This window comes from Mercenaria mercenaria, chromosome 13 (assembly GCF_021730395.1).
Source record: "Mercenaria mercenaria strain notata chromosome 13, MADL_Memer_1, whole genome shotgun sequence".
Lineage (NCBI taxonomy): Eukaryota > Metazoa > Mollusca > Bivalvia > Venerida > Veneridae > Mercenaria > Mercenaria mercenaria.
This window is the reverse complement of record NC_069373.1, coordinates 81440646-81457924: the sequence shown is the minus strand read 5'-3', so window position 1 is coordinate 81457924 and position 17279 is coordinate 81440646. Positions and strand designations below refer to the sequence as shown.

General features: G+C 38.2%; 1 protein-coding gene across 1 annotated transcript in view; it reads right to left on the bottom strand.

Moving 5' to 3' along the window:
• LOC123528471 (rab GDP dissociation inhibitor alpha-like) overlaps positions 1-17279 on the bottom strand; it is a 60440-nt gene that overhangs the window by 23397 nt on the left and 19764 nt on the right. Inside the window, exon 4 of the mRNA XM_053522465.1 lies at positions 8298-8435. Within this exon, the coding sequence (XP_053378440.1) occupies positions 8298-8435 (138 nt within the window). The remainder of the gene's footprint in view (positions 1-8297; positions 8436-17279) is intronic.

The window sequence follows — 17279 nt, the reverse complement described above, 5'->3', positions numbered from 1 at the left end:
GTCTATGTAAAACAACCCAGGTGTGGCCTATACTGACCCCATGGTCATGATTTAAACAATCTTGGTAGAGAACCACTAGAGCATAACACATACTAAATATCTAAGCTCTGGGCCCTATGGTTTAAGACACAAACTTTTTTTAAAGGTTTTTCCCTGTACAAGTCTATTTAAACCATGCCCCCCCCACCTCCCCCACGCCAAGACAAGAAGATTTTCCAAGTTTTCCCTATATAAACCATGCGAGCACCCGGGTGGGGCCATATAGTACCCCAGGGGGATAATTTGAACAATCTTGGTAGAGGACCACTAGATGATGCTACATACCAAATATCAAAGCCCTAGGCCCTGGGGTTTTGGACAAGAAGATTTTCAAAGCTTTCCCTATATAAGTCTATATAACCGTGTGATCCCCAGGGCGTGGCCATATTTGACCCTAGGAGAATAATTTTTAGCCCTATGGTTTTGAACAAGAAGATTTTCAGAGTTTTTTACTATGTAAGTCTATATAAACCATGTGACCTTCAGGGCGGGGCCATATTTGACCCTAGGGGGTAATCTGAACAAACTTGGTAGAGGACCATTAGATGATGCTACATACCAAATATCAAAGCCCTAGGCCTTGTGGTTTTGGACAAGATTTTCAAAGTTTTTCCCTATATAAACCATGTGACCCCCGAGGTGGGGCCATATTTGACCCTAGGGGATAACTTGTAAAATCTTAGTAGATGAGCATTAGATGATGCTACATACCAAATATCAAAGCCCTAAGACCTGTGGTTTTGGACAAGAAGATTTTCCAAGTTTTCCCTATGTAAGTCTATGTAAACCATGTGACCCCAGGGCAGGCCATATTTGACCCTAGCGAGATAATTTGAGGCTTAAATCTTGGTAGAGATTTGGCGGAGGCCTTGAAGCAAATAAAGAATTGTAATTGTCATTGGCAGAGGACCACCAGATGATTCTACATACCAAATATCAAAACCCTAAGACCTGTGGTTTTGGACAAGAAGATTTTCCAAGTTTTCCCTATGTAAGTCTATATAAACCATGTGACCCCGGGGCGGGGCCATATTTGACCCTAGCAGGATAATTTAAACAATCTTGGTAGAGGACCACTAGATGATGCTACATACCAAATATCAAAACCCTAGGACCTGTGGTTTTGGACAAGAAGATTTTCAAAATTTCCCTATATAAGTCTATGTAAACCATGTGATCCCAAAGGCTGGGCCGTATTTGACCATAAGGATATAATTTGAAAAAAAATCTTGGTAGAGCACCACTAGATGATGCTACATACCAAATATACAAGGCAGTCTGAAAGACAGCTATATGCCCCACCACTGTTATGGATAGTGAAAGGGTTGATGGTATTGGGTGGAACCATTAAACATTAGAGTTATGACCTTGACCGTAAGCTGGCAGGGGTGAATTTTGAATTCTGCACATTGTCTTGATAAGGGGAATATTACAGCCAACTCATATTAAAATCCTTCAAGGGGTTTAGGAGATACAGAGCAGACATAAACGGAAGGCTCAAACATTTGACCTTGAGTTGTGACCTTTGACCTTGAGCCAACAAGGCTGACTAATGAGTTCTGCATATCGTCTTGATGAGGTGATCAACTGACCCAAGTTTCATGAAAATCTTTGAAGGGGTTTAGGAGATACAGAGCGGACAAAAAATGGAACGCTCAAACATTTGACCCCAAGTTGTGACCTTGACCTTAAGCCAACATGGCTGACTCGTGAGTTCTGCACAACGTCTTGAGGAGGTGATCATTTGACCCAAATTTCATGAAAATCCTTCAAAGGGTTTAGATGATACAAAGCAGACATGAAATGGAAGGCTCAAACCTTTGATCTTGACTTGTGACTTTGACCCGACATGGCTCACTCATGGGTTCTGCACATCGTCTTGATGAGGTGATCATTTGACCCAAGTTTCATGATTATCCTTCAAGGGGTTAAGGATATACAGAGCGGACACGAAATGGAAGGCTCAAACCTTTGACCTCATGTTGTGACCTTGGCCTTGAGCTGACATGGCTGACTCATGGTTTTTGCACATCGTCTTGATGAGGTGATCATTTGACCCAAGTTTCATGAAACTCCTTCAAGGGTTTAGGAGATACAGAGCAGACACGAAATGTTACGGACGGACGGACAGACGGAAGGACTGAGACCATTCCTATAACGCCCCACCACTTGTGGCGAGGAATTAAAAAGCTATGACTTGTGGTTTCGGACAAGATTTTTAAAGTTTTTCCTTTTGGTTGCCATGGCAACCAGAGTTCTGTATGGAATTCAATTCTTTGAACATTTTTAAAGAAGACCATCTAAGGAACATCCCTGTAAAGTTTCATCAAAATTGGCCTGATGGTTTAGGAGATGTTGTTTAAAGGGAAGTGTGGACTGACGGACGGCTGGACGGTGAGGGATCACAAGAGCTCACCAGTGCTCAGTTGAGCTAAAAATGACTATATACTGGCACCGCTACTCATCTTGCCAGAAAACATTGTCTTCCTTTCATCATCAGAATATTTTATTGAGGTTTTTCCCATATTTTTTTTTATTATTCTGAAGCATTGATCTAAGAATGTGACAAATCAAGCATCATGGCTCCACTCAAAATCATTTAATCAGAACAGGATGATAACTAGAGGATGCTTTTGTAGAAAAGCACATGTCTCCCCAATGCATAGTAGTAATAGGCAAGATGTCAATACGCGACAGGAGCAAAAGTCCAAGAGACACCAATGGTTGGCTGCAATAGGGATCATCTACTCGGCATGTCCAATCATTCCAAGAAGTTTCAGCATTCTTGGACTAGTGGCTCTCAAATTATGGATTGGAAATGGTTTTCCATGTTCTGGCCCCTGCGACCTTGACCTGTGATAGAGTGAACTCAAAATCAGTAGGGGTCATCTACTCTGCATTTCCAATCTTCCTATAAAGTTCCAACATTCTGGGCCAAGTGGTTCTCAAGTTATTGATTGGAAAGAGTTATCCATGTTCAGGCCCCTGTGACCTTGACCTTTGCTCAAGTGACCCCAAAATCAATAGAGGTCATCCACTCTGTAAATCCTATCACCCTATGAAGTTTGAAGGGTCTAGGTCAAATGGTTCTCAAGTTACTGATCAGAAACAGTTTTCCACTTTCTGGCCCCTGTGACCTTAAACTTTGATCAAGTTATCCAAAAATCAATAGGGGTCATCTACTCTACATTTCCCATCATCCTATGAAGTTTCAACATTCTGGGTCAAGTGGTTCTCAAGTTATAGATCAGAAATGGTTTTCCATGTTCAGGCCCCTGTAACCTTGACCTTTGACCGAGTAACCCCAAAAATAATAGGGGTCACCTACTTTGTAAGCCCTATCACCCAATGAAGTTCATTAATTATGTTGGGTTTAACGTCACACCGACACAATTATAGGTCATATGGCGACTTTCCAGCTTTGATGTTGGAGGAAGAACCCAGGTGCCCCTCCGTGCATTATTTCATCACAAGCTGGCACCTGGGTAGAACCACCAACCTTCCGTAAGCCAGCTGGATGACTTCCTCACATGAAGAATTCAACGCCCCGAGTAACCCTCGAACCCACATCGATGAGGGGCAAGTGATTTGACCTTAACCACTAGGCCATTGGTGCCCCTAGGTTCTAGATCAAATGTGACCCAAACCCCTAGGTCGCTCACCTGAGAAACACACTATTACAGTGTAAACATGTTTGACCTAGGGATTTCATGGGAACAAATATTTTGGCCAATTTTCATTAGAATTAGACCAAAAATGTGGTCTCTTGAGTTTAAACAAGTATTTTATCTGATATGACCTAATGATCTAGTTTTTGATGCCAGATGACCCATATTCAAATCTGACTCAGAGTTCATCAAGGCAATCATTCTGACCAAATTTTATGAAGATCAATTGAAAAATACAGCTTCTATTCCGTACACAGGGTTTTCTTTGAGTTGACCTAGTGACCTACTTTTTGACCACAGATGACCCATATTCAAATCAGACCTAGATTTCATCAAGGCAATCATACTGACAAAATTTCATGAAGATCAATTGAAAAGTACAGCCTCTATCGCATACACAAGGTTTTTCTTTGATCTGACCTAGTGACCTAGTTTTTTGACCCCAGATGACCCAATTCTGACCAAATTTCATGAAGATCAACTGAAAAATACAGCCTCTATCACATACACAAGGTTTTTCCTTGATCTGACCTAGTGACCTAGTTTTTGAACCCAGATGACCCATTTTCAAATTTGGCCTAGATTTTATCAAGGTTATCATTCTGACAAAATTTCATGAAGATCAGTTGAAAAATACAGCCTCTATCGCATACACAAGGTTTTTCTTTGATTTGACCTAGTGACCTGGTTTTTGAACCCAGATGATCAATTTTCGAACTCAGCCTAGATTTCATCAAGGTTATCACTCTGACAAAAATTCATGAAGATCAATTGAAAAATACAGCCTCTATCGCATACACAAGGTTTTTCTTTGATTTGACCTAGTGACCTAGTTTCTGACCCCAGGTGACCCATTTTCAAACTCTGCCTAGATTTCACTAAGGTCATCATTCTGACCAAATTTCATGAAGATTAGTTGAAAAATACAGCCTCAATCGCATACACAAGCTAAATGTTGACAGACGACGGACATCGAGTGATCAGAAAAACTCACTGCTCAGGTGAGCTAACAAGAGGACCATGATGGTCCTGAATCGCTCACCTCTTCCCATAGTGACCTAGTTTTTGAGCTCATGAGACCTAGTTTTGAACTTGACTTAGATATTATCAAGATAAAAATTTTGACCAATTTTCAGGAAGATCCATTGAAAAATATGGTCTCTAGAGAGGTCACAAGGTTTTTCTATTATCTGACCTATTGACCTAGTTTTCGAAGGTACGTGACTCTGTTTTGAACTTACCTAGATATCATCAAGGTGAAAATTCAGATCAATTTTCATGAAGATCCACTGAAAAATATGGCCTCTAGAGAGGTCAAAAGATTTTAATAATTTTAGACCTTCTGACCTAGTTTTTGACCGCAGTTGACCCAGTTTCAAATTTGACCTAGATATCATCAAGAAGAACATTCAGACCAACTTTCATACAGATCCCATGAAAAGTATGGCCTCTAGAGATATCACAAGGTTTTTTTATTATTTGACCTACTGACCTAGTTTTTTACAGCACGTGACCCATTTTCAAACCTGACCTAGATATCATTAAGGTGAACATTCTGACCAATTTTTATGGAGATCCATTCACAAGTATGGCCTCTAGAGGTCACAAGGTTTTTCTATTTTTAGACCCACTGACCTAGTTTTTGACCGCACGTGACCCTGTTTCGAACCTGACTTAGATATCATCAAGATGAACATTCAGACCAATTTTCATACAGATCCTTTGAAAAATATGGCCTTTAGAGAGGTCACAAGGTTTTTCTATTATCTGACCTACTGACCTAGTTTTTTAAACGGCACATGACCCACTTTCGAACTTGACTTAGATATTATCAAGATGAACATTTAGACCAACTTTCATATAGATCCCATGAAAATTATAGGGTCTAAAGAGGTCACAAGGTTTTTCTATTATTTGACCTACTGACCTAGTTTTTGATCCCAGTTGACCTAGTTTCAAATTTGACCTAGATATCATCAAGGTGAACATTATGACCAATTTTCATGAAGATCTCATGAAGTATATGGCCTTTAGATAGGTCACAATGTTTTTCTATTTTTAGACCTACTGACCTAGTTTTTGACCGCACGTGACCCACTTTCGAACTTGACCTAGATATTATGAAGTTGAATGTTCTGACCAATTTTCATGAAGATCTTTTGAAATATATGGCCTCTAGAGAGGTCACAAGGTTTTTCTATTTTTAGACCTACTGACCTAGTTTTTGTCGGCACCTGACCCAGTTTCGAACTTGACCTAGATATCATCAAGATGAACATTCTGACCAATTTTCATGAAGATCTTGTGAAATACATGGCCTTTAGAGATAGGGCTGTCATCGATAGAAACGATATCGATGTATCAACGATATTTTCTTTTCGATCGATTATCGATTCCCATTTTCAAAAATCGATATTTTACAGAGAGAAAAAAATACCCAAATAAACACTCAGACCCTAAAAAACAACTAAAGTTCACAAAGTTGTAAATTTGGATAAATGCAAAAAAGGAGTGAAGGCAAAATAAAAATGAAAAATGTTATTAATTTTTATGTATTTCTTTTATTTAATAAATACAAATACAACACAATCAAACAGAAATATGGAAAGTAGGCAATAAAACTTAAAATAGCATTTACCATGTTTACAGGAAGGTATATAGTATGCATATGAACAAATAGGTCGTTAATCTAACTTAATAATCAATATATCGATGTATCGTCGATATTTGTCTTCTGATATATCGGTATCGTCGATACGCCTAAGACCCAATCAATGACAGCCCTATTTAGAGAGGTCAAAAGGTTTTTCTATTTTTAGACCTACTGACCTAGTTTTTGACGGCATGTGCCCCAGTTTCGAACTTGACCTAGATATCATCAAGATGAACATTCTGACCAATTTTCATGAAGATCTTGAGAAATACATGGCCTCTAGAGAGGTCACAAGGTTTTTCTATTTTTAAACCTACTGACCTAGTTTTTGAAGGCATGTGACCCAGTTTCGAACTTGACCTAGATATCATCAAGATGAACATTCTGACCAACTTTCATTAAGATCCCATGAAAAATGTGACCTCTAGAGTGGTCACAAGCAAAAGTTTACGGATGGACGGACGGACTGACGGACACCGCGCGATCACAAAAGCTCACCATGTCACTTTGTGACAGGTGAGCTAATAAAAACAGTAGGGGTCATCTACTCTGTAAGTCCTATCACCCTATTATGTTTATAGGTTCTAGGTCAAACGGTTCTCAAGTTATTGAACGGAAATGGATTAATGTTCTGGTTCCTGTAACATTGACCTTTAATTGAGTGACCTCAAAATCAATAGGGGTTTAACCGTTATCTACTCTGCATGTCCAATCATCCTATGAAGTTTCAACATTCTGGGTCAAGTGGTTCTCAAGTTACTGATCGGAAATGGTTTTCAATGTTCAGGCCCCTGTGACCTTAACCTTTAACAGATTGACCCCAAAATCATTAGGGTTCATCTACTCTGCATGTCCAATCATCCTATGAAGTTTCAACATTCTGGGTCAAGTGGTTCAAGTTATGGATCAGAAATGGTTTTGCATGTTCAGGCCCCTTTGATGGAGTGACCCCAAAAACAGTAGGGGTCGTCTACTCCATAAGCCCTACCATCCTATGAAGTTTGAAGGTACTCGTGACGTCTGGTGAACTTCAGCCTAATACATCAAGTAGTGTAAACATTGTGAAATATGACAAATCAACGGCCGTAACTCTGCTGAAAATTATTGAACCAGAACATGCGCCATGATGCCGATATTATGTAAAACTAGGCTTAGCACTGATAACTCCTGTAAGGTTTGGTGAACATCTGCCAAATGGTGTAAGATATCATAAAATTTGACAAATAAACATGCCGATAACATGCATAATAAGACTTGGCACTGATCACTCAACCTTTGTTGGAAATCCTTCCTGTTATATTAGAGAAGTAGCTTAAACACCATAAAATTTGATGAATCAAGGGCCATAACTATGCTGAAAAACAACAAACCTAAACATGCCCATGATATAACTAGGCTAGGCAATGATCACTTATGTGAAATCTGGTGTAATTCCTCCAAGTGGTATCGGAGCAGTTGCAGAAGAACTGAGAAACAAAATAAAGTAACAATACAACAAAGAGGGTCATGATGACCCTAGATTGCTCACTAGTTTTCACAGGACAAACCAGAATAAAAAGATGACTTCCCATTTTTAAAAAAAAGTTTCATTGAAATGGACTGCATCTATCTGTTCATCACACTATGTGACCCATCAATATTCAAGGCATTTCAAAATCACTTGGCACACATTTTCCCAATAATGGCTGATAGCTCCAAAGTCAAGGTCACACTTGGAGGTAAACGGTTAACTGGGTCTATTTCGTGTCTGGTCCATACCTCTGCCATTCAGAAAAGGATTTCAAAATCACCAGGCACAAATGTTCTAAACCATTTGAAGAACTTCGAGTACTTTGTGCTATGGCCAACAAAAATCATGGTGATCATGTGAATGAAGTTTTATTTAAAACTGTGGAAGCAGTTTGCTCCATAAGGGTTTTAAAAATTTCATGACTTACCTTGCAAATCCCTGTGGTAGCTCACCTAGACCATACAAGGGGTACAGGTAGGGGGATTTCTGGTTTTCAAATCTAGTCAAGGATTCATAGTATAGCTTTATTCTATTTATAGTTTCTATCATTGGAGACTGTGTGTACCTACAAAAAAACAAAACATATATCATCAAATCATTTGCATTCAAGATATACTAGGGTTATTATTGCTTGAAAATTTTGTACCAATATGTATCAATTGACATATTAACAAGAAGGCCATGATGACCCTGGATCGCTCACTTGAGTAATATGAGCTACATGTTTCAAATGTCAAACTGATGCTAGAATATTCAGAAAGTAGGTCCAGGGCCCTCGATCGGCCGTTTTTGCCGCCGAATATCGGCTGCTTCCCCCGCCAAAATAGTATCCTTTTTTCCCCCCTCCAGAGAAAAAAATTCCCCCTTACTGGGCATTCGGTTGACACGAGTTTTTGATCCGCGAAAATCGAGAAAAACTTGTATTTGACCCGCACAAAATATGCTCTGTGCGTCGGGTTGACTCGCGGAAATTTTGTTTGATGCGTCTCGAGTTCGAAAGTTCTGCCCCATGTCAATCAAAATCACAGTCAATTTCAATATTGTTGCCGTCATATGTGGAAGTATGGCAGTAGGCGGAGCATCATATGTTAATTAGCTGCTAACAGATGTCAATCACACCACGCGCCGATTGATACGTTCCCCCTTACTGGGCATTCGGTTGACCCGAGTTTTTGAACCGCGAAAATCGAGAAAAACTCGTATTTGACCCGCACAAAATATGCTCCGTGCGTCGGGTTGACTCGCGGAAATTTTGTTTGATGGTCTCGAGTTCGAAAGTTCTGCCCCTTGTCAATCAGAATCACAGTCAATTTCAATATTGTTCGCCGTCATACGTGAAAGTATGGCAGTAGGCGGAGCATCATATGTTAATTAGCTGCTAACAGATGTCAATCACGCCACGCGCCGATTGACACGTGGTCATCTCGCGGTTTATATTTAGTACAATAATCCCTGTCATTATCAAAGGTGTTTACTGATCAATGTGTAAAAATTAATTGATAAACAATGCAGCTTTAGATTATCGTCTTTGCACAAATTGGATAATTGAAATCATTATTTTGTTTGCTTGAACGATTACGTGAGCCGGTCAACCGTTACGGTCTATAGAAAATTTATTATCATTGCCGAGGCTTTGTTTGGTCCAAATAAATTAAATGCTTTAATAAGCAGAAATTATAAGAATTGAATAGGTATGGTAAAAAAAAGAAATTTAAAACAGGTATTTCATCTAGAATTTTAAATGTTTACTTTCGTTTTCCATATTTGTCACCCGTTTTCGCGACCGTGATTTTCGGACAGTTTCATCATTTCTTACAAGATTTTTTAGTACAATCTAAATAAAAAGCCATTTGAAAGTCTGCATTTAAGAAAAATATGATCACTGTTGCAAAAGCAGCCCTTATTTTGAAGCATTTTTAATAATAAAATGCAAAGGCACCAAACCCCACCCACTTTTAGACAACTAAAATATAAATTGATTAAAAAAAAGTGTAATGATCAATGTACTTGTTTTAGATAAAGTTTGTCGAAGTTTCATTAATAACAGTATAGCTTGTCCCCTTAAAAGCTGACCTTGACATGATTTAATTGCAGTTACCAGTAGTATGTTGACAAAAAGAAACAACTTTAGTGTAATGAGAGTTATACATGTTATAGTTCTTACATAGTATGTTATTCTTTGAAGGTAATGAAAATTCCCCCTTTTGGCTAAAACGACGCGAAAATTCCCCCGCCTAAGGGCTGCGGACCCCTTCCCCCAAAGTAGAGTGAGGGCCCTGAGGTCAGAAGGTCACATTCACTGAAAGTCAGTTTTAAGGTCGGTGTGCAAAACTCTTAAAAAACAAGAAAGTAGGTCAGTAGGTCAAGGCCACAGCAAGTGACCCCCAAATTACTTGGTGTCATCAGGTTATTATAATTTAACAGTCTAGGAAATATGATCAGATAATTTTTGATGTATTTTTTCCTATATAACTCATACAAGAGGGTCATGATGACCCTATATTGCTCACCTGTTAAACCTGGCCTTGGAATCATCAAGATAAATATTCTGACCAAGTTTCATGAAGATAGGGTCATAAATGTGGCCTCTACAGTGTTAACAAGCTTTTCCTGGTAACCTAGTTTTTGACCCCATTTCCGACTTTGCATAGAAATCATAAAGATAAACATTCTTACCAAGTTTCATGAAGATAGGGTCATAAATGTGGCCTCAAGAGTGTTAACAAGCATTTCCTTTGATTTAAATGGGTGACCTAGTTTTTGACCCCACAGGACCCAGTTTCAAACCTGGCCTAGGAATCATCAAGATGAACATTCTGACCAAGTTTCATGAAGATAGGGTCACAAATATGGCCTCAAGTGTGTCAACAAGCTTTTCCTTTCATCTGGCTGGGTGACCTAGTTTTTGACCCCATATGACCAAGTTTACACAAAATATGAACTGGTACGAAAAACTCAACCAACATTTGTAAGTTAAAAGGGGCCATAATTCAGCTAAAATCCCCGATGGAATTATGTACTCTTGCCTAAAACTGGACAAGGTGATGGTACACAAGTGTTGAAAGTCTCAAAAGATTTTGTCAAAATGTGGACTGGTATGAAAAACTTAACCAAGGTGTGATACAAACGCCATGGTGAGTAGGATAGCTCTTCTTATTCTTCGAATAGTCCAGCTAAAAATTACCAGAAATTTAGTCAGGTTCCTGCATTTTCAGTCTCCAGGACTTTATAATCTTGACCCTTGATCTACTGACCCCCAAAACAATATTCGTAAATAGTAAGTTTATATGGTTGTTTTGCCTTTAACCCCATTTTTCCAACAGTATTTGTTATTTAATGGTGGGCAGATAACCTAAACTGTGTTCCTTGATTCTGTACCAGTACAACACTGTCAGTACCTGCCAACTTCCCCCCACGAATCAGGGATGGAGGACTAATGATTTCAGGAACAATGTATGTTATTAAATCTTCATGGAGAACATTTCCTGACACTGGAATCAAACTCACAACCCTCAATCCATAGATCTGTGCTCTTCCTATTGAGCTAAGTGGGCAGGCTTCCTTTAGTAGTTCTTAGCCATCCTGTATAGTTTGAAGGCTGTAGCTGACATGTATACTTAAGTGACTTGAAAATATTAACAAGAGGGCCATGATGGCCCTAGGTCATTCACCTGAGTAACACACCATAACAGTGTAAACATGTTTGACCTAGTGATATATCATATTCTGACCAATTTGCATTAAGACTGGACCATTAATGTTGGCCTAACGAGTGTAAACAAGCATTTTCTTTGATTTGACCTGGTGACCTAGTTTTTGAACCCACATGACCCAGATTACGACTCGTCCAAGATTTCATGAAAACAAACATTCTGACAAAGTTTAGTGAAGATTGGAGCAAAAAAAAGGTGGCCTCTATGTGTAAACAAACTTTTTCTTTGATTTGACCTGGTGACCTAGTTTTTGACCCCACATGACCCAGATTCATAATCGTCCAAGACTTCATGATAAACATTCTGACCAAGTTTTATGAAGATAGAATAAAAAATGTGGCCCCTAGAGTTTAAACAAGCCTTTTCTTTGATTTGACCTAATGACCTAGTTTTGACCCGACATGACCCAGATAAAAATTCATTCGAGATTTCCTGGAGACAAACATTCTGACCAAGTTTCATGCACATCAGATGAAAAAAGCAGCCCCTATTGCACCCACCAAGTTTTTCTTTGATTTTCTTTGATCTGACAGTGACCTAGCTTTTGACCCCAGATGATCTATATTCAAACTTGACCTAGATTTGATCAAGAAAAACAATCTGTTTAAATTACACAAATATCCAGTGAAAAATGCAGCCCCTACTGCATACACAAGATTTTTCTTTGATTTGACCAGGTGACTTAGTTTTTGACCCCCAGATGACCAATATTCAAACTTGACCTATTTTTCATCAAGGAGATCATTCTGATCAAATTTCATAAATATCCAGTGAAAAATGCAGCACCTATTGTACACACAAGAGTTTTTCTTTTATTTGACCAGGTGACCTAGGTTTTGACCCAGATGACATGTATTCCAACTTTACGGACAAACATTCTTATCAAATTCTACGAATATTCAGTTAAAAATGCAGCCCCTATCACATACACAAGGTTTTTTTTTGATTCCACTAGGTGACCTAGTTTTTGATTCAGATGACCCATATTCAAACTTGACCTAGATTTCATCAAGACAAACATTCTGATCAAATTTCATGAAGATTCAGTCAAAAATGCAGCCCTTTTTGCATACAAAAGGGTTTTTCTTTGATTTTACTGGGTGACCTAGTTTTTGACCCTACATGACCCAGTTTCAAACCTGACTTAGACTTCATCAATACAAACATTCTGATCAAATTTCATGAAGAACATGAGTAAAATGCAGTCCCTAGTCCATAGTACACACAAGCTTTTTCTTTGATTTTTGATCGGGTGACCTAGTTTTTGACCCAACATGACCCAGGTTCTAACCTGACCTAGAGGTCATCAAGACAAACATTCTGACCAATGCTTAAGAGTTTCAAACTTAAACTGTGGACTCAAGAGTGTTAACAAGATTTTCCTTTGATCTGGCCTATTGACCTAGTTTTTGACCCCACATGACCCAGTTTCGAACTTGACCTAGAGATCATCAAGACAAACATTCTGACCAAGTTTCATAAAGATTAATTGTCCTCTAGAGTGTTGACAAGGCAAATGTTGACACACCAGGCACGCTGGAAAATGACCAGTCACAATAGCTCACCTTGAGCACTTAGTGCTAAGGTGAGCTAAAAATACAAGAAATTGAGTAAAGTCCCTGTGACCTTGATCTTTGAGCCACTGACCCCAAAATCAAGAGGGATCTTCCTCTAGTGGCATGCAGTCAATGTATCAAGTTTGAAAGCCATAGTGGTTATATATTATGACTGAGAGTTCAGAAACCATTTTCAGTCTCCATTTCACTGTGACTTTGACCTTCACTTATTTACCATAAAAACAATAGGAACCCTCCTAAAGTGGTCTTTATTTATCATGTAAAAGTTTAAAAGCTGTAGCTATAACACTAAGAATTTTAGAGTCTAGAAACGAAAATGTTGACGTACAGATGGATGGACGGACAGACTTTAAATATTTAAACTCTGAGCCTACGATCTTTACAGGGCTTCCATTAAGCGGCGTCCCGGCGTAAAATACGCCCAAAAATTATGATCCGAACGCCAATACACAAAGTCGGAGGCGTACAAAGGACTTCCAATATTTTCAAAGGACAACAAAATCAATACACCGTGACGTAACTTCAATTTTTTCCCAATAACTAGGATTCACCGAGAATGATGTGATTAGCTCTGCCCTGTAACTAATCAAAGCGGTTTAACTCTTGATGACTGACAGCTTCGTAAAGACTGTCAACATTTCTTTAGAAGTCATGTTTGAAGTGTGAACACATCGTGTTTGATAAAGAGACCGTCTGTAACCGTCATCCAGATCAGTTGACATGTTGAGAAGGCGCTAGTTGATGATAATAAAACAAGAGGGCCATGAAGGCCCTGTATCGCTCACCTGACTTATAAACCTAAAGATCATCAAGATCAACATTCTGACCAAGTTTCATTAAGATATGGTCATAAATGTAGCCTCTAAAGTGTTAACTAGCTTTTCCTTTGATTTGACCCAGTGACCTAGTTTTTGACCCCATATGACCCAGATTCAAACTCGACCTAAAGATCATGAAGATTAACATTCTGATTAAAATTCATGAAGATACAGACATAAATGTGGTCTCTAGAGTGTTAACAAGCTTTTCCTTTGATTTGACCTAGTGATCTAGTTTTTGAACCCCACCTGACCCAGATTTAAACTTGACCTATAGATCATCAAGATTAACATTCTGACCAAGTTTCATTAAGATATGGACATAAATGTGGCCACTTCAGTGTTAACAAGCTTTTCCTTTTATTTGACCTGGTGACCTAGTTTTTGACCCCAGATGACCCAATATCAAACTCGTCCACGATTTTATTGAGGGTAACATTCTGACCAAGCTTCATTAAGACTGGACCAAAATTGTGACCTCTAGAGTGTTAACAAGCTTTTCCTTTGATTTAACCTGGTGACCTAGTTTTTGACCCCAGATGACCTAATATCGAACTCGTCCAAGACTTTATTGAGGGTAACATTCTGAAGTTTCATTAAGATTAGGTCAAAACTGTGACCTCTAGAGTGTTAGCAGTCAAATTGTTGACGACGGACAAACGACGGACACAGGGCGATCACAAAAGCTCACCTTGAGCACTTTGTGCTCAGGTGAGCTAAAAATTACATGCAATTGGCTCGGATTAAGGTAATATGTGCCACCTAACGAAAGTCAACGGACCGTTATGAAATTTTGCCAAATCAAAATTGACGATATTTCCGATTGACTGGTATTTTTTTCATTTTTCTGTTATTCTCCATTTTGCTGCTGTAAATCTTCAAACATGACCACTAACGTCATTTTTTCAGCAGAGCGCAAAATGACGTACTTGACTAGTTTTTCGATTATCGTTTTTATATACAACTAAAATACGGCAAAAATTCTTTATTTTCAAGTTTATATTAAAATTATCTCTCCAATGATATATAATTTGTCATGTTTATTTCGACGTCACATTAGAGGCAAACGATTTATGAACGCAAAACATGCAAAACTGATGTCGAGCTTCATCCAAAATTTTGCGTGAAGACGCCTATATTTCAGAAACTGCCAGATAGTTTTTTGAAAAAATTTGAGCAAGCGTGCAAAATTGCAATCGCTATCGATTCCATAAAAGAAAAATGGGGATCACCGTTTTAGATTTCGCTCTATTTACCGTGGCGCTACCCCTACCCCAAGTAAAAATAACAACGTTTTTATACTTATTTCGTAAGTTTTCATAAATTTTAATTCCGTTTCTGTTTCTGTTGGTGGATATAATGCTATTAATTTCCAGTTATGATAAAAAGAAGATATGATTAAATGAAAATATTGAAATAAATGAATGATTTCAGGAAATTGCTCTCCTATACATGACACAGAAACACAAAGAGTCATTTTTATTGAAACAGGATATACGTATCGGTAAAGTGCATTTTAGCAGAAAGTTGTATTCACCTAGAATACGCTGAATTTTATTTGTAGTTGCAGCTTTAATTCTTAAGCAAACTTTGTTTAAATTTAATAAAATTAAAATATTTGTCAAAACGCTAAAACCTTAGCAGAAAAGTGAAGCACATCAAATGTTAAAGTTCTAAGCAAAATGTTTGTAGTCAATCTTAAAGAGATTCTATTACCGGATATTTTGGTGTTCATCTAAGACTTCGTTTTAAATTTATGTTCACGCAAGTATGCTTCATGCCAGTACTGGATATTTCCATGTCAGTGTATTTTTATCTTACTTTGGTATTCTGTCCAACGCATGATAGGGACAGAAGGAACCGTTCTAGAAAATAATACTGCACGTGACTTGTGTGCACGAACCGTTATCTGGAGAGGAAACAGGTAAAAGTTCGAACTTCCCCGCTGGAAGTTCAGTTGGCCCGTTTGTGTGAGGTAAACAAGATGAAATGGTTTATAAGAAAACGCAGAAGACAGTGCGGTCTTAATAAAAATGTAGTTATTTCGATAAATGAGTGCAGTTTTTACATAGGTTCTATTAAAGCAATAGATTATCGGGGCTAAAAGTGCAGTTTGGAAATATAAAGACTAATTCTTTGTTCTTACACATTCTTTTTTATATTTTAGTTGCTTTGTCATTCATGCTACTACTACAGTGACTGTTCAATATCTGTCACTTAAACGTCAAAACATAAATGAGCCGCGCCATGAGAAAACCAACATAGTGGCTTTGCGACCAGCATGCGCATCCGTGCAGCCTGGTCAGGATCCATGCTGTTCGCTTTCAAAGTCTATTGCAATTAGAGAAACTGTTAGCGAACAGCATGAACCATGACCAGAATGCGTGGATGCGCAGGCTGGTCTGGGTCCATGCTGGTCGCAAACGCACTTGGTTGGTTTTCTCATGGCTTGGCTCAAATGTTAAGATCGTCATCTAGACTGACTACACCGATGAAAGTTTGCGTCTGATATCAGGAGACGTAGGTCCAAACCAAACAAATACCACAATTTCAAATGTCTCATTTTAAAGGCATTGAAAACATGCGCATGGTAGTTAGTTTAATTAAGCAAATGTGAACAGAAAATAAAATGGAGAATTTGTAAAACATGACTGTAGTATAAAATTAAATTATAAAATAGGGTAATATATAAAGCCGTGCTCACGTTTAGTGAGCATTTATTCGATTTACTGCTTAATTTCCAGCAGACGTTTATAATTTTGTTGGGATATATAGCACATGTATGAACCTGTGTCTTCTGATATCAGGCGGAAACTATCCTCGGTTTTGTTTGTAACATTTGTTTACCGGGATATATAAACAAAACAAGTATTTTGTTAAAGTACTCAACATTAATCAAAAGTACCATGACAGTGATTTTTTTCAGTTTTGGGGGAAGGGGGTCGGTGCCCTTTGGAGGGGGAAAAATACGACGTAAAACTAAGAAAATGGGAATTTTCATTTGTGTGTAAATAAACTATAGTTTCAAGTTTATTGATAAATTCAGGGCCCATAAGAACATTGTGACATGACATATCATGCATATAACACAATGTAGCATATCAATACCAAATATCTGAATAAATTTTTCAAATGTAGAGGATAAGACATCCATTAGACTACCAAAATTTACAGCAGACATCTGGTCCCTTCCTAAACAAGTCGGTGAGTGGCCGTTTTTTTTATATTTCTGTCAAATTCTGACATTTGCAGTCACTGTTACATTTGACCTGTCACAATAAAAAACAAACTGTAAAAAAAT